Consider the following 21,725-nt stretch of genomic DNA (forward strand, 5'->3'; position numbering starts at 1 on the left):
CAGTCCTAGAACAAAATGGCAATTGAGTTCAATGTATTGTTCCTTTTATTCCATGTTTTCTCAGCTGTGCAGTTATTTGATTGAATTCGTTTTTTCCCCTCTTATCAGATTTCATGCAATGTAGTTTGTTTTTCTGTGTAATTATGCAGATTCTCTTTAGAGCTGCTGTTTTCAAGTTATAAATAAAATGGATTACATAAGGCTCTTCAAATTATCCCAATAGCAAGAAACACATTCATCGTTACATAATCAGTTCGCTTTACAAGGGTGTATGTGTACATTTTCTGAGCACTATGTGACCATGAGGCATGACCAAAATTCTGGGCTTAATGGAAAAATTCCAAGTATGTTCACCAGGCACGCATCCAATCATTTTCCCTCTATCCGATTAGTCAAACTACTGTGTTGTTAGTAAAGTGATATTGTCACCCCCTCCCTTTCCATACAAGCAGTTCTCCGCACCTTTCAGAAGCTTACATGCTTCACATTTCATATCTACCTGTATAAACCATGTCTTTGTCATCTTTCTGCTCAATTTTTTTTTTTTTTATCATTAGTGGACGGTGTCATCTGGGCAGGGTTTCCTGGCCATTGTGCCCCTCAGCGGCCCTTGCGGCACCTGCACCCACACTTACGTAGATGATCCTTCGCTTCTAATGATGTCACAGAGAGTGTGGTCACTGTGCCATCAAACTGGGGGGGGGGGGAGCATAACGGCTGTGAAGCCCCGCCCAAATGACACTGTCCACAAATGATAGATATGAAATGTGCAGCATGTAAGTTTATGAATGGTGCAGAGAACTGCATTTATTGGAATAGCGGTGACAATATCAATTTAAGGACCCCATGCAATAAAACAGTATACCTACTTTATACCCAAGGCTATGTTCACACAACATAACCTTTCTATTTCTATTGTTGCCGATTTGCAACAACGGCCGTGATAAATAGAAAAGCTATGTTGCACAGCAGTCAGAGGGAATCTTGGCCGGAGTGTGTACACATGGGGGGGATTTATGAAGTCTTATATTAGGCCCTGCCCCCTTTCCCCTGGTGCACGCCTCTTAGTGAATCCGGCCGGCCGGGCGCCCGAACCTGCGCCTGGTGTACCAAATCTACACCTGCTTCCAGCAGGTGTAGACTTGGATCATAATTTACGCCTGCGAGCAGGCGTATATCATGATAAATGAGGCGCGGGAGGAGGCCACGACTCCTCCCCGTCTTGTCATGGCCCCCCCCAAGCTCCCCCAGCCCGCCCATTGGGTGAGCGGGGCATACGGCAGGCATACACCAGGGAGAAGGGGTGTAAATGTCCCCCATAGTATACACACCAGCTGGCATCCCTTGCGGACGCCGGGAACACTGGCATGTCAGTTTTCATTCATTGAATAGCGGCCTCACAACACTGACAGCTCAAACAATGGAGAGTGCGGCTCTGGCACCCGCATCCCAATTCAGCACAAATTAAGTTCATCCGGACGGTACTGAAGTACTGGCCGGGATAAACTTCACTGTCACCTGGCCATCCTGTGACATGGCATAGTAACAGAACGGCTGACGTCTCACGTAGTGTGAACCCGGCCTAAAACAGAAATCCAAAAATGTAACTACTCATGCATGCCCCCACATTAATTCTCTATGGAGACTCCAAAAGTTGCATTCATCTAGCTCTATAAAGAATGAATGGAGCTTGGATTTTGTGGTCCCCCTTTCTTCCTATTGTGGAGGCCTCCAATGGTCACCCTTCCTCAACAATCTCTTAGTTATGCCCTACCCCATGAACGCTTTAATTTTACACCTGAAAGATTAGGCCATGTTCCCACATTGTCTTAGTTTTAGGCTGTTATTTCATAATAACAGCTGTTACTTGTGCAATCACAGATGTATGTAATAATGGGTTGTTATATGGAAAAATTAATAAACGGACCAAAAAAGAGAGTGCGTGAACATAGTCTATGACTATATTTTGTTTGGTAAAAATTTTACTGAATATAAATTACCAGCACATTTTCCAGTGTGTTCAATAGAACTAAATATTTTTTTTTTTTTTAAATACACTTTTGTATGATTTTTGAGCCATTTTAAAAGTCAAAAAGAGCCTTGAATCCTATGTGTGAACATAGCCTCAGGCTTTGTAGGGAAAAGAGAACAATTCACAAAGAGAATAGCAGCACCCACTTATCAATAATTGTTCATACATTTCCAAAAGGAATAACAGAAAGGTTGCACAATGCAGAGTTCTTAGAAATGTAGAAAGATATTAGCTATAGCAGGTATTTCGGGAAGGCTGCCAGATCCATGGATATATGAAAAATATCTACAAGTATTCCATTAAAGCAAATCTTTACTCACCAACCCCCCAAACACTGGTACCGTTCAATTGATGACAGTAAATTTCCCGGTCACTCAAAATCCGCCTAATGCCGTGTTTGGGGTGAAAAAAGTTCTTGTTTTAGGCTACCATTTCTAGTGTGCCTGCACCCTCTTTAGCGTTTGCCATCTGTCATTTGTGCAGCACAAGCGCTGTGAGAGGTGCTCACTCTTATATTCCTCCCACCCCACAAATTTCAGATCCTGAATGCTGTTGAAGACGGTCTTCGCAGTATTATAATCAGAGCTTAATAGAAGAAATACAACCAGGGGGCGGGACTAAAGATGGGGGGCGGGAGGAAGGAGGAGAGGCGTTGCAGGCCTAGGGCACAGACAATCTAGGCTACCATGGCTCATGAATAAAATAACAATATTCACCCCAACCACCACAGTATCGGGCAGATTCACATGACCAGGAAGTAGTTACTGTCAGCAATGGAACGGTACCAATGGTTTGGGGGGAGGGGTAGGTTGTTGAGTACAGATTTGCCTTACGTGACGTATTCCCCAAATGCTACAATTTATTACATGGAAATTAGATAAGAAATTTTCAACAGCCACCTCATTAGATTTAATGGATTTGATTAGCAGTTTTCAAATAATGTGATGAGGGTTTAATTGTGAGTGTTCGTTTAAAATGGAAATGAGAAAAGCTGATGGCTGGTAAAGGACAAATTATTACAGAAAGGATTTTCAACAGAAAAAGGTGAAGATTTTGTCGCTTAGACTGTGACCTGTTTCTTAAATTAAGCAATTTATGGAAATGTTCTTCAGTAGCCTGCCAGGCTTGATAAAGAAACTATTTAAGACACATATAAAAAAAAGTGTAGGAAAAAAACTTTTTTAATCAGTCATCTCTACTCAAAATGGAGCCTTTTTATAGTAACTGGTGACATATTTGATTTTCAGTTTCTTCCTGGCTCAGGTCAAGTTTTAAAGACATACTCACTGGGGGGGGGGGGGTATTCAAATCAGCTGGTGTCAAAATGTTACACAGATTTGTAAATTCCAGTACTTATCAGCTGATGAAGGCCCTGCAGGAAGGGGTGTATTCTTTCCAGTCTGACACAGTGCTCTCTTCTGCCACCTCTGTCCGTGACAGGAACTGTCAAAAGCAGGAGAGGTTTTCTATGGGGACAGTCCCTATCACGGACAGAGGTGGCAGCAGAGAGCACTGTGTCAGACTGGAAAAAATACACCACTTCCTGTAGTACATACAGCAGCTAATAAATATTGGAAGACTCGAGTTGTTGTTTTTTGTTTTTGATAGTTTACAGATCTGTATCATGTTCTAAAACCAGCTGAAACTTTTTTGATCCTACAAGGCGACATGAAGTGATCCTATGAGAGATGTTGTGAAAGTTTGAATTTATTGTTATCTATGATACATGCTTGTCTGCAGTCACTGCAAAAGTAACACACACATATTTTAGTTGACAATAATTTCTTTGCTCAATTTTTTGCTCAAAATACATTTATTTCAGTAAAAACATAATACACAAAGGTGCCAATAGACCTTGAGGGTATATCCAGTTTTGCAAGCATTTTCTTTATTACAATATGTGTTAAAAAAAAATAAATAAATAAACAAGTAGCCTTGATGAAAACTCTCCTACTTTATATACAGCACCTATATAGACCTAGGTGTTTCCATGGTTACAGACTACAAACCTTGTATGTAGTCCCAGTCATATGTCATTGCATTCTCTCTGACCTCTTTTCTGTTGTCTATAGATTGGCAAGAAGAAGGGAGAGAGTGGACTATGACCTGACTGTAGAGTCTGACTACATAGGATTTGTAGTCTGTAACCATGGAGAAATATTAGTTTGCATAGGAACTGCATGCACAAAACAATAGGTTCTTATTTAATTGGGATGGGCATGGGTAACTGTGTAACAAGACCAGCTGATCCAGAGTGATAGATCAGCTGTGAGACTGTTATACAGCAAGTAAGGAGAAGACAGAATAGTGATATAATTCCTGCTATTCATAACAACTGTTTACTTTGTGGAAGAACATAATTTTCTCACCTTTCTTTTTCTTTTTTCTTTTTTTTGAAATGCACACAGTTTCCACAGTTTCCTTTATACAAATGTGAACATTTTCAGGATTTGTTCATTTAAGTGAAGGTGATGAATGCATATTTTCAACTGGATTGCAGAACAGTTTTTATTTGTATGTTTTCAATAGGAAATTGTGAGGTTCAGCGGCTGGGAACTTACTTTCCATTCCTTTTATGTGGTCACTGATCTTATGTTTCATAAAAGAGAGTACCAGGTGCAGTATATAAAGAGACAGAATCTACATAAACAGAATGCTCCGAATGCGAGCGCTCGGGAAAAAAACAAAAAAACAAATAAAACCTCATGAATACTTCATGCCATAATTTTTTAAAGAATTCTGTCATCTAAATGCTAAATGGGAAAAAAAGAACAAAACTGTTTAAAGTGGATGTCACCTAGTCCGCGTCTTAGAGCGCAGTGATGTAATTAGCCTCTAATGAATTGATGCCGCTCTCATATAATGTGGTTTTAGCCTGCAAGTAACAATCTCCTTAGAACAGAGGGGAATCGGTGATGGCAGCTCCATGTATAGATTTGGCCATAGCAAGTCATGTGACAGCCTTGGGGTCCTGCAACATAGGGTCTCTAAGAAAAGAAACTATATATATATATATATATATATATATATATATATATATATATATATATATATATATATAAATATGGCTACCTTTAAGCTATAGCTTTTTGAAAGGTAAAAGAACAGTACATAATTCTATTCAGTTTGGATTTTTTAACTCTATCATTTCCAGAGCACACAGCTTAGAGGGAACAGTATATATCAATTGAAGGGGTTTTTACATTATGGGGAAGATTTATCAAACATGGTGTAAAATGAAATTGGCCCCTAGCAACCAATCAGATTCCACCTTTCATTTTCCAAAGAGTCCATGAGGAATGAAAAGTGGAATCTGATTGGTTGCTAGGGGCAACTTAGCCAGTTTCACTTTACATCATGTTTGATAAATCTCCCCTTATGTGCGTATATCTTTTTAATAGCTTTTTAACAGTGCCACCTATGTCCTAAGGCTGGTATTCCAGTTCAAGGCACATTCACTTAAAAATTGCTGAGCTGCAATTCCTTATTTCCTGGGGGACTTTATTCTAATCTCAAATATCACTTTAAATCAGGGGGTTCAAACTCAGGCCTCCAGCTGTTGCAAAACTACAATTTCTATCATGCTTTAGCTTTGGCTGTCCAGGCATGATGGGATGTGTAGTTTTGTAACAGCTGGAGGGCCTGAATTTGACACGTGTGCTCCAGATTGTTAAAGGGACTTTGTGTAAAATAATATAAATAATCACTATCATGGATTGATCTGTAAGGAACCAAAAACTAGTGTCTAGTGGCCGTACGCCCTCACCCGTTTCCTATGGTCCCAGCAGTTACTTATATAATGTGGTCGGCATGCTGATCATTGTCACAGCTGATCCGGGTTTAGTAAATCATGTTTGCTATGCTTGATACTGAATTTTGAAGTTTTCGTGATGTGATGCTTTGTTATTTTTATTGTTATTTTTTATGCAATGCCAAAATACACATATTAGTCATCTCTATGAACATCTTAGTAACTGTGTTCTGTATGATGACTCTTTATGTCTCGTGTCTTTAACAGATCAGTAAACAGCAGCTTCAGACAGTGAAGGATCGCTTCCAGGCCTTCTTTAACGGAGAGACTCAGATTGTAGCAGATGAGGCATTCATGAATGCTGTACAGAGTTACTACGAGGTAAGGCTCTGAGCTGTTTGGTTTATTGCAATGTATTATCACTTTAGATAAAGTAAAAAAAAAGATATATATATATTCTACTTCTAATAATTGATCAATATCTAATACAACTGCCAGTGAGATATAGCACTGTTCCCTCCCCAGAGACCTAGGAATGACATGTCAGCTGTATATGTAGCCTTCCAAACAAGGGCTAGTGGATGGCATAGGGAAACTGGTTATTTTTTGCACGTTAGATAAAGTGCATAAACTGCTTCTCTGTTCTCTGCTTCCCATCCGACTTCTACTATCACAAGCAGGACAGACGGGGCTGAGGACCCTCATTCCTGAAAAGTGAGATTGAAATACCTATTTAAATATCCGGCCTGCTAAAGATCATGAAGTGACTCTGCTGATTCTGTCACATTCTACACAATAAAGCCTAAACCGAGCTGGAGACAAGAGGAAATGTCAGCCTATTTGTGTGCCCTCCGGTAGCTAATGTAAAAAGTGAAATATTTCACATTAGGTTTATTTCAGATTTTCTCTCATGCCTTCCTCATGGATGAGATGTCTATTTTAATACCATCAGGTTATTAGCGGAATCCTAATTAAACTATTCCCCAACCTACAGATTCAAATTCTAATTTCTGTAATTATAAAATGTTTAAATAGACGTCAGTACCTGGAAAACACATCTATTGCTGTGTCATTTTCCATTCTCAGTAAATGTTAACTAGTCTTTGGGATTCATCTGCGGCAGCATAAATAATAGAGAGGGTATTGTAAATGTAAAGTTGATCTGCATGCTGTAGTAGCGACTGATGGTCACAGCATTGCTAGGAAACTCCTCTTTGATGTCTTATGTTGTGTTGCTCCTGCTGTTCCACCTCACTAGCACTTCCTTTTATACTTATCAGACTGTGCTGTGAATACTTAGTGAAGTACATGGAAATCAGGGATCTTTATAAGAGCAGACATCTGTAAAACACGCATACTGCCATATGAAAAGGGGGGCTGTATCCTCTCAGAAACACTTTAGTATAAGACCCAACATGGGGTAGAGAAGTTGTCATTAAAAGGGTACTCTGGCAAAAAAATGTTTTCTATTAAATTAACTGATGTCAGAAAGTTATATAGATTTGTAATTTACTTCTAAATTCTATCGCAAGTCTTCCAGTACTTATCAGCTGTTGTATGTCCTGCAGGAATGGTGTTTTCTTTCCAATCTAACACAGTGCTCTCTGCTGCCACCTCTGTCCAGAGCAGTAGCAAATCAACATAGAAAACCTGCTCTGGATAGTCCCTGAAATGAACAGAGGTGGCAGCAGAGAGCGGTGTGTCAGACTGGAAAGAATACACCACATCCTGAAGGACATACAGCAGCTAATAAGTACTGTAACACTTGAGATTTTTAAATAGTAGTAAATTACAAATCTAAATAACTTTCTGACACCAGATGATTTGAAAAAAAAATAATAGATTTTCCAGAGTACCCTTTTAACACCTCCCTTTTCTACAAACCCCACTACAGAGGAAATATAGCATCAGGGTGAGTTCATAGGGAAGATGTCCGCGGAATTCCGCTGTCTGTCCGCGCTCACAGCCGCGCGCCTTTCCGCCGGCTCCATAGACACCATTCTATGGGCCGGCGTATTCCGCTATCCGCCGAAAGAAGTGACGGGCGACCATTTTATCCAGGAAGTGAAGCCTTGATGCAGTAGTAAGTGCAGGGAAAAAAGCCCTTTATAAGCATTTCCCGTAATAAGTGTATATTGGTAATTCGTGTAACTTTTAAGGGGCAATCCAATACGTTAATAAAAAATTTTCACTGGACTTCTCCTTTAATCAGATGATGCCACTTCATAAACATTTTCTCCCTACAAATGTAGCTGCCGCCCAACACTTTGCAGTGGCAAGACATCATGGTACCCTCGCACCCACCTGCTAAAATGGACAAGTGTAGCTGAGCGCCATACATACATTGTACTAGCCTGGGTGTTTCTCCAATCAGACCCAGCGAATGTACATGGATCAATGACGCACAAATAATTGTGTGCATTGTGGCTCTACCTATGGGAGCATTCAGCAGTATACAGGAGTCCCTGCTCCTATATGTACTTCTCACAATACACTACATTAAAAACATAGTGTACCATGGAAACAGAGTGTTACTTTGTCGTTGTGCTTGGCAGCAGCTATGTCTGTAACCAGAAGGCTGGGGGAGGTGGTATGGAGTGGCTGTGCATGAATATATGGAACTAGAGGGCACACGCTCAGTCTGTTGTCCCAGCTAATAAACACTGCTCTCCTTAGTTTCGCCCAAAGCACCCTCTTCTCCATTTGAAGACTAAAGAGCAGGAAAGAACTGAGACACGAGTCTTCCCGATCCTTCTGATTGACAACATAAACTCAAAGCCCATTGAAGAATGTCACTTACAGGAGCATTGCCTCACGGTGGCACTTAATAAGGCTGTTCAGAAGTTTTCTTTATAAGGTTGTTTAGAGTGATTGAAGTGGATAGTATTATAGACTGGGTGCTGCTGCCCAGGTGATGTGAAGTGAGTAAGTTCTTTACTTATGGTCCTTTCAGACCTAACGATTTGTGCATCCCTATATATATATATATATATATATATATATATATATATATATATATACTGTCTATTTCTGAATTACAAGCAGCAGTGTATACTTACCATCCGTGCTGCTTGTGATCCGGCACCCGACTCCCCTGTCAAGCTCCAGCTTCTGCTCTATCTTCAGAATGGTCAACAGCTGAAGGAGGCAGGGCCTAAAGATACAGCAGGAGCTGGAGGGGAGAGATGGGTGCTGGATCACAAGCAAAGTGGGTGGTAAATATAGAAATGGAAAGCAGCTGTCACTTTCTCTTTATCATTATTGGCCACACACAACCCCATTTATGTAAGATATGTGGCCAACAGTGACAAATTTTAAAGCATGATTTAAAGACCTGATCAGATGAGGATCGCGCTGTTTCCCGGTTCTCAGCGGATCGCTGTCAATTTTACACAGGCCGATTATCAGCCATAAGAGCATTTGTATTCACGCTCCTGCTTAATAATCGGCCTGTTTAAAACTCCTTTACTTCCTATACCACTAGAGATGAGTGAACCTCGAGCTCACTGAGGCTTGTCCGAACTCGAGTGAGCAGCATTTGATTACAAATGGCTTAAGAAGTTGGATGCAGCCCTAGGGATCCCTAGAAAACATAGGCTGTATCCATGTTGTCCAGGCAGCCTTAGGGCTGCATCCAAAATCTTCAGTAACGGTAATCAAATATCACACATTCAGGTTTGGGCAAACTTCAGTGTGCTGAAGGGTCACTCATATGTAAAAACCACATAAAGATGTTATGTTACCCTGCTCTGCGTCATCCCTTCAGTATATAATTTCCAAATACCCTAAAGCTGTAGCTTTGGGTGGTCCAGGCATGATTGGAATTGTAGTTTTGCATTAGCTGGAGGTCTGCAGGTCTGACACCTATGCATTAGGGTGAAATAAGTTATTCTGAGGACTGACACATTTTGTTTTCTTAGGTATTCTTAAAAAGTGACCGTGTGGCCAGAATGGTGCAGAGTGGAGGCTGTTCGGCCAATGATTCCCGCGAGGTTTTCAAAAAGCACATAGAAAAGAGGGTGAGAAGTCTTCCCGAGATCGATGGCCTCAGCAAGGAGACTGTTCTAAGTTCCTGGATGGCTAAATTTGATGCCATTTACCGAGGAGAAGAAGATCCTCGCAAGCAGCAAGCCAGGATGACAGCCAGTGCAGCCTCCGAGCTTATTCTTAGCAAAGAACAACTCTATGAAATGTTCCAACAGATCTTGGGGATTAAGAAGTTTGAGCACCAACTTCTCTACAACGCATGCCAGGTGAGGCGCCATGTATGATTAATAGAGAGGCCTCTTGGCCCATTGGTTCTCTTCAATTTTTTATGGTAGATGAAGTGTCGGATCCTCGGGGTAGGCGGGGACCACAGGAGCCAGAATGACGGCGCTTCACGGCTTCAGGTTTAATGAAGTAAAACGATGAATTTTAATGGTCTCATAAACAACGCGTTTCGAGGCATAAATTGCCCCTTTGTCAAGTAGGAGAGACATGTGCATACAGGTGTTGTGTTCTTAGCACAACACCATCAGGTGAGCAGTTTTATTATCAGCTTGTTCGACCTACAATCTGTTGTTTACGTTATCACCCTATGGCGCCCTTTCCACTTTTTTAGCCCTCTTCAATTTTTTATGTCATTTCTTATCAGAGCTCATGGAAAGCAGTGCAGCCATCAGTGAGCTTGCAAGTCTTTACTGTCTAGCAGGAAAAGAGGCCAAAACTGCTAAACTGCTTAGTACACATTCATACAGTCATCGTCAATAAGGACCTTGTGTTGTCTCTACACGCTACATTAATGCTGATGGGGGAATCTTCGGCTTATTTTCATACATTACGTCTTTATGTAGCGCTGAATAGTTTAATTGCCCTTAGAGTTAAAAATAGTCCGGCTATTCATACAAGAGGAGCTCCTAAGCACACAATCCCAGGACTTCATTTATTATGTGTGAACGACCCCGCTCTTAATGGGAAGCAATAATGGGTTACCTAGGTCCCGGAACATGGGCTAAGACTTATTCTAATAATAATTAAATCTTTCTTTAATACTGCCGTGCTCACAGAGGCATTGTCAAATTACTTGGCACCAACGCTAATAGCTTATTTAGTTTACCAATTACCAATATAGCAAACTTGAGGTTTAAAATATTGCTATTGGCTGGCATTTCCATAAGGTTTGAAAGCGTGGATTCATCATAAGTATCAACTTCTACAAGCCACAAAAATTCTAGGGGCTCTTCACTAGATGTAATGCAAAAAAAAATCTAGGAGATAAAATACCAAATGGTAATACAAACATAGCCAAATAGGTCAGATATACTGTTCTGCGCAATCATTGGCATACATAGATTGCTTAACATTAAAGGGGCTATCCAGGATTAGAAAAACATGGCCGCTTGTCTCCAGTTCAGGTGTGGCTTGCAATTAAGCTTCATTCACTTCAATAGAACTGAGTTGCACAACCTGCACCCAAACTGCAGACAAGAGTTGTGCTAGATGTACTAGATGCTTTAAACACTTTTTGAACCTCATATGGCAAGGGGATACGGTGTAACAGGAATTGAGTGAGGCTTACTGGAAAGAGTGCACCTTATACTCTATATAACAACACTATGCTAAGTAATATGATATCCAGTTTATGGGAATCCAAAACATATTTTATTCAATGCATGTTAAAATGCAATACATCCAAACATGGAGCAGAATGATTAAAGGGACTACTATTTAAAAAAAAAAAAAAAAAAAAAAAAAGTTTGCTTTCTTTCAAAACAGCCCCACTCTTGTCCTCAGCTAGTGTATGGTATTACAGCTCACTTCCATGGAGGTGAATAAAGCTGAGCTGCTATTCCTGACTTACCCAAGAACAGATGTATTGTTGCTTTTAGAAGAAAAAAAGCCATATTGTTTTTCCGAAAGGGTTAACCTTGAAACGAATTAGCATCTCTAATCTCTGCTTTATGTTTGGATGTATTCCATGTTAATATATTGACATCTCATTACTTACTGGGATTTCTCTGCTGTAGCCGCTGCACTCATGTCGGGCTGCATTGGGATTGCTGGACATCCAGGACACTCCCTCCCATGGCACTGTTGTTGTTGTGGTGGTGGTTGCCACATGGGGTTGCACCATTTTTAAGTTAGGGACCCACATGAATCAAGAACCTTGAAGTGGTCTGTGGGCTTATACGCTTTGATCAAATTGTAACTAACTCCTGATGTTGCTAGTACATAGTGCTGAGAAACAAATGGTCAGTCTTAAGTTTATGGTTGTGCTACCTTGTCTTCTTTTCTCTCCATAGAATTACTGTTAGCTGATCTGTGTGCTTAGAGCCACAGGGACAGGACTATAACAGAACTGATTATCTTATGGTGCTTGCTGATATTTGTGATATAGGGTGAAATTATTGTATATGTCAATCTTAAAAAGACTATGTACCCTCAATTAGACCCCCTAAATCGCTTGTACCTTTGGATAGCTGCTTTTAATCCAAGATCTGTCCTGGTGTCCGTTCGGCAGGTGATGCAGTTATTGTCCTAAAATTCAACTTTTAAACTTGCAGACCTGTGCCCAATAGCCGTGGCCTAGATCAGTGCTTCTCAAACTATTTCTACTGGAGCCTCACCCAACAGACCAAGGCAATGCCTGGGCCTCACCAGACTGACCAAGAGGGTGCCTGGGCCTCCCCATTAGAGATGAGCGAACCTGCCTGCTCATCTCTACTCACCATCTGTGGTGAAAGTCCATTTAAAAGCTGAAAATAATGCTAGGGCTACCTTTCACCCATCTCCCAAGCTCTATATACTAATAAAGCAAGTACAAAATAAGATTGTAATATCATAAAATGATATTTTGAAGGACTGTGCAGATCATAGTTACTTTTGTAAAAAAAACTGGCTCCCCAGCTGGGCCTCACCAACAACCAGGGGGGTCCTCACTGGTGAGGCCCACCTCACAATTTGAGAAGCACTGGCCTAGAGTGTATGTGCATTATGCTGGCACAACCTCTCTGTCCCTCCTCCCCGCCCTCTTCATCATTAGAAATGCCCGAGGCAGATTTTCTACTATTCATCAGCTGTGTGAGCACGGCACATGGGCTGGTTCGTTAAGGCACCTGTGCAGTGTTCACTGCAGAGGAATAGGAAATATCCTGCCAGTGGCATTCCTAATGATGAAGAGGGTGGGGAGGAGGGACGGTGCAAGGTTAGGGCACGGATACTCTAGGCCACGGCCATTTGGCACAGGGCTGCCAGTTTTAAAGTTGTTTTTTAGGACAATTATTGCATCACCTGCTGATTGGACCCCAGGACAAATCTTGGAGTAAAACCAGCTATCCGAAGGAGTCGCTTTAATACAAAATGACCTTTGTATGTGCCAAGAAGTGCGCGCCTATTGATACATTTTGTGCATCTTTGATGTCCATGGCTCACAACTTGCAGTCCTTATGGGCTATAGTAACACATTATGATACTACAGATTTTTCATTGAGAAAATGAAAATAAACAAGGGTTAGAATACAGAAATCTTATCCACAGTGCCCAGTGTAGTTTAGACTCACATAATGGCGGTATGGAATATTCCATGCATGTGCATTGCAGTCTATGATCTCTAACTTTGGGCTAGCAGTGGCCTGATATCTGGGACAGCAGTTAGCCTTCAGTAAATAGACCATCAGCGAGCCTCTGGGCAAAGAGTTTCACTGACAGACCCCGGATACTAAAAATAGCTTGGGGTACCGCGTCCTCGGGGACAGATTAGAAGTCACAGGGACTGTCATGCGTGATATATGGAATTAGCCTTGTTACCTTGTATGAGTGAATGCCGACAGGAAAGCTTTATATTCCATGTAGGTTTCAGGTTTGAAGTAAAAGTAGAACACTATGGATAAACTAGGGCTCATTCATAATATCACTTAGCATCTCATTTTAACCCTTTCAATTAATTTACTAAGTACTTTTTTGCTTTTTTTTCCCCAAAAAACTTTTTATTCAAATTGACGCAGGACAACGCATCAGTGTGCAGTCAAACAATAATTGCTTTTTTTAACACACCGTTGTCACAATGGAAGCTAAAAATAGGCAATCCTCAAATGGGTTAGAAAAACACGGCCACTTTCCTCCAGAGACAATGTTCATTCACTTCAATGGAGCTTAGTTGCAAAACCCCACCCAAACTGGAGACATGAGTGTTGTCGTCTCTGGAAGAAAGCGGACGTGTTTTTCTAACACTGGATAACCCTAATAAGTGACTGCTCAGACCCCTTGTTGGGAAAGGAAAGGGGGGTAGACCGCCACTGAAATGGTCGGACCTGCTAATGTCTTCTAATTCCTGAAAGAAGCTATTCTAAAACCAGAACCATATGAAATATGGATATACCCATAGGGATAGCAGGCTTAACTGCTGCTATTGGTCCCAGAACCAACTAAGGAGTCACCGATACAGTATCTAGCCAAAGAAGGGAAGAAAAGACACATGGTTGAACTATGACTGTGATAATCATAATTATAACCAGGATTAAGCAAGCCCACATGGCAACAGATAGATCCCAGAAAAGCACCATGACATGTACAGTATTTGCATTTTGCTGGGAATTGCACAACAAATCACAGTAAATTTAAGGTGTTTTGGTGCATCCTCAAGGCCTAAAAAGAAATACAAAAAACATACTGTCTAGAGACAGGGATTTCATGAACGTGGAGGAGTGAGACCCCCTGTGATCAGACACATTCCCTGTCCTGTTGATAGGGGACAAGTACTTAAAGCGACCCTGTACTTACAATCTGAATCCCCAAAACCACTTGTACCTTCAAATAGCTACTTTTAATCAAAGATCTGTCCTGGGGTCCATTTGGCAGGTAATGCAGTTATTGTCCTAAAAAACTACTTTTAAACTTGCAGCCCTGTGTCAAATTTGTGTGGCCTAGAGCAGTGCTTCTCAAACTGTGAGGCGGGCCTCACCAGTGAGGTGCCCCCTAGTTGTTGGTGAGGCCCAGCTGGGGAGCCAGTTTTCACAAAAGTAACTATGATCTGCACAGTTCTTTTGCTGTTTGCAAAAATCTCCATTTTAGAAACATTATTAACATATCTTGTACTTGCTTTTTTAGTATATAGAGCTTGGGAGATGGATGTAAGCTAGCCCTAGCATTATTTTCAGCTTTTAAATGGACTTTCACCAGATGGTGAGGCCCAGACACCCTCTTGGTCAGTCTGGTGAGGCCCAGGCATTGCCTTGGTCTGTTGGGTGAGGCTCCAGTAGAAAAAGTTTAAGAAGCACTGGCCTAGAGTACCCATGTTCTAGGATTGCCACGCCCATCTGTCCCTCCTCCCTGCCCTCTACACCATTTTTCCTATTCATCACCTCTCAGAACACTACACATGTGCCTTAATTATCCAGCTCATGCGCAGTGTTCACACAGGTGATAATTAAGAGAAAATGTTCCAGTGGCATTCCTAATAATGAGGGCGGGGAGGAGGGACGGAGGGGTGTCGCAATCCTAGTTCATGGGTTCTCTAGGCCACGCCAATTTGACACAGGGCCGCAAGTTTAAAAGTAGTTTTTTAGGACAATAACAGCATCACCTGCCAAACAGACCCCAGGACTGATCTTGGATTAAAAGCAGCTATCCGACGGTACAAGCGGTTGGGGGGGGGGCAGATTGTGGGTACAGAGTCGCTTTAAAACTCAGAATACCCCTTTAGGGTGCGTTCACACCTACAGGATCTGCAGCAGATCTGCAGCAGATTTGATGCTGTGTTCAGTTATTTTAATGAAATCTGCTGCAGAAAATCAGCTGCAGATCCTGTAGGTGTGAACGCACCATTAATCAATTTCCTGTAAAGACTCAATCACAAGCCATTCCCAGCCCCATTCTGCCCAGGTACCATGCATGATTTTAGGAGCTATATTACATTGTAATATACAAGTATAGGGTTACCTTGGGCCATCAAACATGACCTTACTGTATGTACAGACAGTTTGGCTGTACACGTTGCACGGGTGCATTGTCGCTGCCTTTGTCTGCAAACTCATCTGCATTTCCATCCTCTGGAGACAACACTTGGCGGCTAAATCCCCTGTTACGGACCTGTTGTAGATTTCGCGCATGCATCCTCGTACGCAGATAATCTGAGCAGGCTCCCATACTGCAGTGTTGTTTGTTTTCTGCATGAAATAGAGAATTCAGCTCCAGATGTTAGCACTGAGCCGAACAAAAGGAAAAGATTACCCCGAGGTTTTAGGATGATACAAGCATCATTAAGACCTCTTTGACTTTCATCTCTATATCCATATTTGTCTTTAAACTGCTAATTTGGCTCCGTGATGCAGTATTGTCCCCGCAGACTGCAGATATCTCTGTATTAAGATCCATAGAAGAATTGATCCAAATGATAAAGACTTTGATTAAGGAAATTTAGTTTTCTTGGTTTCAGGATAATTCTTAATTTCCGTCTATTGTTCTGGAATCCCGATTAAGGTCACTATAGCCTCAACCGGGATATAAATAAAATATTGCTAAGTCTTGTGTCCTGCTAAATAATAAATAAAGATACAGGATGAAGGATTTTTTTTTTACATGTTTTATTTATTTCATCACCCCTTTTGCCATATGTAGGACCAGCCGACAGAAGAGCAAAATCAGCATTAGTTATATTGGTAGAGCAAGCTGACATTTTAGAGACGTTCCAGTAATACCATGTACTAAAAGAAGCAAGAAAGTCGCTTTGGTTATATTTATAAAAAAAAAAATAATATTTCTTCTCCACCCCCCCCCCCCACCTTTAAGTCTAAAAGCAGCTATACTTACCTGTCCCCCTGCCTCTGCAGCGCTGCCTTACCACTCATAGACCTCTGCTGGTCTCCTGCAACGTCTCGACCCAGCTGAGGAATGACCACTCAGCCAGTCAGTGATTGGCTGAGTGGGGAGTTCTGGGTCATGATAACACAGGAAGACAGGAGAAAATGGAGGACGTCAGGGGCCTGTGAGCGGTAAGGCAGTGCTGCAGGGGGATTGATAAGTATAGCTGCTTCCTTATGTTCCCTTACCCCCCTGCCAGCACTGGGATTTTAATATTGGCGGAGTTCTCCTTTAAAGCGTACCTGTCATTTGTAGAAACTTTTGACATGTCATACAGACCGGTCTGGATCTCAATGTTCAGACCTGTCCCAATTGGGAGAGCGAGCTGGGAGAAGACGCGTGGTCCTCTCCCGGCTCCCTGTCACTGGAGTCAGGTTCATAACCTAAATCTATGGAGCCTGACTTTTTATTTTCTCACGTGGACGTGCTGCAGCGCGGCCTCTATAACATGTATAAAGTTACAAGTGACAGTGACACTTTAACTTCCTCTATCTTTCATATCACCCCTGGACTTGACAGTATTTGCATTTCTTTGCGGGGAGCAGTGTAACTAGAAGATGGGCCTTACTCGCAGTGAGTTTTGCCATCAGTCTGCCATAAGTTGTATGGACCTCACCTGAATGACTGCTGACTGATGAAGTTGGGGTGATGGAAAATTATCGCCTGACCCCTTTGTTCAGGGAGAGATAAGCCACAGTCGGAGTGCTCTAGTTGCAGCTTTCCCATCTCCTCCTTATAGGAAAAACAGGAATACTTAGCCATGACAATTAGTCCTGTATATGACGAGAGGGTGGGAGAGACAACTGAGAGCCGAGCGATTTTTTGGCTGTCAGTTAATGAAGGTGTATACCAGCTTAAAGCCCTGTAGTAAACTTTTACCCTCAGCTATGTGAGATGTGCCATCAGTCTGGGTCCTGTATAGTCTTTTGACAGATATGCTCAGAACAAATAAGGGATTTATTAGGAGTGATTCAAGAACAATATCAATGCAGGGACATTTTTAAGCTCAGCACTAAAAAAGGCCAGACTTAATAGATGCCCCCCCCCCTTGTACCTAGATTAATGTAATGGGAGTGGGGGGATTCTTTAATATTTTCTTTTAATATTTATTGTGTTATGCAAATTTAGAGATTATGGGAGAGCATTTCACCTTCACGATAAGTTCATTATCCTTAGAAGTGAGTGTAGGAAGCTGTGCATAGTATATTACTCAGGGGACCAAATTATGTGGTTATTTAAATGTTTCTGTAATAACTACTGAAATGAGTTTACATTAATTGTTTGTTTGGGCCGCCTGTTTAAATGAGTGAAGAAATTTATTGTGTTGTGGCAGCAAAGACGACATATAATACAAAGACTATAAATAACATAATATTACCTTATAGGATAAAAGAATTTGGTACAATTAGGCCAGAGCAAACATAAAAGGCAACAAAAATAAATTCTCTGATATTACAATATAGGATAATATCATTTCATATATTTACATATATAAAGGGATACTCTGGGGGGGGGGGAGGATTTTTTTTAATTCAACTAGTGCCAAAAAGAATTGTAAATTACTTCTATTAAAAAAAAAAACTTATTAGCTGCTGTATGTCTTGGAAAAAGTTTTGTATTTTTTTTTTTTTTACAATCCAATTCGGTGTTCCCTGCTGCCCCCTCTGTCCATGTGAGGAAATAACCAGAACAGTAGCAAATCTCCATAGCCTGCTGGTCTTTACATACTTAGATGTGATCAAGGAAACCATAGACCTCATTTCCCTCTAGAACGCTGTCAGGTTATATCACATGCCTAGAAAAAAAACAGTTTTTAGAACAAGTAATAAAGTTAATCAACTGCTATATAAGCCATGTTGATGATGGCCAGTGTGTCAGGAAGAGATCAACTTCACTATGTAAAAATAGGGGTGTTTTACTTATTTTATTCAACCCCTGTACACAGGAAGTATTATTCATAAGATATGATGGGTTATCTGTAGAGATGAGCAAACTTCAAGCACATTCAGGTTTGTCTGTATCCGAACTCTCAGAATTTCATTGCCGGTGGCAGAAGAAGTTGGATTCAGCCCTAATGCTAAGCAGGACTCCCTAGGGCTGCATCCAACTTCTTCAGCCATCAGATAAACCAGAATATGCTGGAAGTTCACACATCTGTAGTCTAGGGACTGATTTACCTACTTGTTCCCGTCAGAAAATTTACAGGTTTTTGTCCATTTTCCCTGTCGGTTTGGTGTTACGACATGTTTATTAAGAATGTGTGACACAATAAAAATAAAACTAAAAAAAAAACTGTCAAAGTCGTAGTTTTTGTCCAAAAACCCACCAAATGGGCGTATTGTGGATGTTTCATGGGTGTGTCGTTCAAAACCTGACACAAGCGACAGATTTACTAAGCTGTTATTTTTTTCATGGGTTTTTTATTCTAATAAACAGCTACTTCTAGTGTGGCGGGATGGCTGGACTGTGAAAAGCCTTCCAGATTTACATAGGGCGTGCTCCACATTAATGAATTTGGCGGTAATAACCAGACACAAATAACAGCATAACGGCTTATAACTGACGCATTGTTATTAAATGCTAGTAATTGTCCGTTCAGTCTTTGCCCAAACGGGTAATAACGTTACCTTTCCACACTCCCAGTCTTCTGCCGTGCTCTGCATGCTTCCCAGCACCGCGCGCTGCAGCTTCTCCAAGCTGATAGGTCGCTCAGCCAATCACTGTCCTGGACCACCGGGACGTATACAGAGCGCAGGAGAACACCAGGAACATGGACAGGTAATGTATTAACTGCTTGTTCAATGGTCAGCCGTCGACCGATTCGGCCAATTATAGTTCCATGTAATAGAGACAACGATCAGCCATTAAAACAATCAGGGGGCAATGTTCTAGAATACACTGACGTTAAGACACGTGATGGTGTCTCTGCGGTGTTTTTCTTGATCTCGCTGAGGTCAACCAGCATCCTTTTGAATAAAACAATCATTGACTGATCGTTTCTTTAGGTCCAGACCAAAAATCATCATGATTTTCGGTCTGGACCTAAAGAAATGATCAGCAGACAGTTGTTTTATAGGCTGATCATTGCCTGTATTACACAAAGTGATAATTGGACGAATCTGGCCGATTTGGCCGATTATGGCTCCAAGTAACTGGGCCCTAAGTCTGTCTAGAACATGTCCCTCACTAAGCACCTCTTCATAGACGTTCATGACCTACACAATGGGACATTGCCTTGCAGAATACCTGTCTAGACTAACTAAAACACAGTAGGACAGGTCAGAATCAGAAACCCTAACTATACATTAAATGCCAGTGTATCCCTAACTCTATACATAGCCATTTTCCCCTGCCGCTCATGAATAGTGAACCCAACTCACATTTGCTTTGTCCATCAGATTTTGACCTTCCAAGAAGAAGCATTTTTCGGTTTCATGGTAAACTCATTTCATCTTCTCCTTTATTCCTCTGTATTCCTTTTAACACATAACAATGCTGACCATCATGAATGCCCCTAGATTAGAACATTTTTCTTCTTACACTATGGGTTTGAACTTGATAATAACCTTGGCTTTTATTCTCTGTCATTACCTTTCATACTTCATATCTTTGGGAGTTCTAGCCTCACGACGCTTTCATCTTCCAATTCATGAAATTTCAAATCAACAGACACGACCAGAGCTCTACCATTCTCTAGCTTTGTGCACCTGCGTGTGTACAAAGGCTTTGTATGCCTGTATAGTATACTTATATCTATCTGCTTACTTTGTCTGATGTGGTCTCCCAAATCTTTTACATTTTTCTCAACATCTTTCCTCTATTTTTCTAAAGATATTGTGTTGCTAAAATCAGCCTGCCATTTTACATAGTCCTGGCCTATTAAGCAATATTACACACAGAATATATTAATTTCGTCCACCAGTGGGGCAACAATAAATTTCATCACAAAAGTAATAAAAACACACAGGAGCCAATGTGAAAATATACTAATAAATTAATCATATAGATGTGTCCTCCCCTTTCCTCTTGACAAAGTATATACTAAGAGTGTAGCTCAAGATGACAAGCTTTGAGATGTGTATAATATGCAGCATGTCTCTAGATGTGGTCACCCTTTAGTGTAAAAGGGAACTATCAGTAGGTTAGACAAATCCTCCCTAATGGGCACAGGGCGCTGAGGATATAGGTCAGTCTTAGGGCTGGGCGATACTGGCCTAAATCAATATCGCGGTTTATCGCACATGTAGCCGCGGTAACGATAATTGAACGATAATTATGACACACCCCTTTTTGCAAACCACACCCACTTGCCGTGCCAAACTGGCGATATTTCGATTCAAAAAAAGTTAAAAAGAACTCACTGAGCAGCAACCCGTGGTTAGTCTATTATCATTATTATTATTTGTCATTATTAGGGGGTCTCAGCAGAGACCTGGACATGTGTATATACAGGTATACACCCTCTACAGGGTATACACAGGTCACAGAGGGATAGGTGTGTATGACTATATGGGGGGGATGGATTGGGGTGTATTACTATACAGGAGGTTGGGATCGGGTTACAGGACTATACAGGCAGCACATAGGGATAGGGGGCGGATAGGGGTGTATGACTATATGGGGGGGAGATAGGGGTGTATGACTATATGGGGGGGCAGATAGGGGTGTATGACTATACAGGGGGGGCATATAGGGGTGTATGACTATACAGGGGGGGCAGATAGGGGTGTATGACTATACATAGGGGGGCGGATAGGGGCGGACAGGGGTGTATGATTATACGGAGGGCGGACAGGGGTGTATGATTATACTGGGGGGAGGCCTACAGGGGTGTATGACTATTCGGGGGGGGGGGCGGACAGGGGTGTATGACTATCTGGGGGTGGCGGACAGGGGTGTATGACTATACATGGGGGGCGGATAGGGGCGTATGACTAAAGAGGGGGGCGGACAGGGGTGTATGACTAAACAGGGGGGGGCGTGGATAGGGGGGTATGACTATACAGAGGGGTGAATAGGGGCGTGTAACTTTAAAGGGGGCACATAGGGATGGCAGGCGGATAGGATAGTATTATACAGGGAGGTGCATGCTGGTACCTGTAG

General features: G+C 41.6%; 1 protein-coding gene across 13 annotated transcripts in view; it reads left to right on the plus strand.

Annotated features, from left to right (window-relative positions):
* CADPS (calcium dependent secretion activator) overlaps nt 1-21,725 on the plus strand; it is a 372,569-nt gene that overhangs the window by 91,318 nt on the left and 259,526 nt on the right. For all 13 annotated transcript variants that reach the window (XM_069966947.1, XM_069966958.1, XM_069966959.1 and 10 more), the window contains 2 exons: nt 6,051-6,164; nt 9,704-10,036. In XM_069966947.1, coding sequence (XP_069823048.1) covers nt 6,051-6,164; nt 9,704-10,036 — 447 coding nt within the window. The remainder of the gene's footprint in view (nt 1-6,050; nt 6,165-9,703; nt 10,037-21,725) is intronic.

This window comes from Dendropsophus ebraccatus, chromosome 4 (assembly GCF_027789765.1).
Source record: "Dendropsophus ebraccatus isolate aDenEbr1 chromosome 4, aDenEbr1.pat, whole genome shotgun sequence".
Taxonomy (NCBI): domain Eukaryota; kingdom Metazoa; phylum Chordata; class Amphibia; order Anura; family Hylidae; genus Dendropsophus; species Dendropsophus ebraccatus.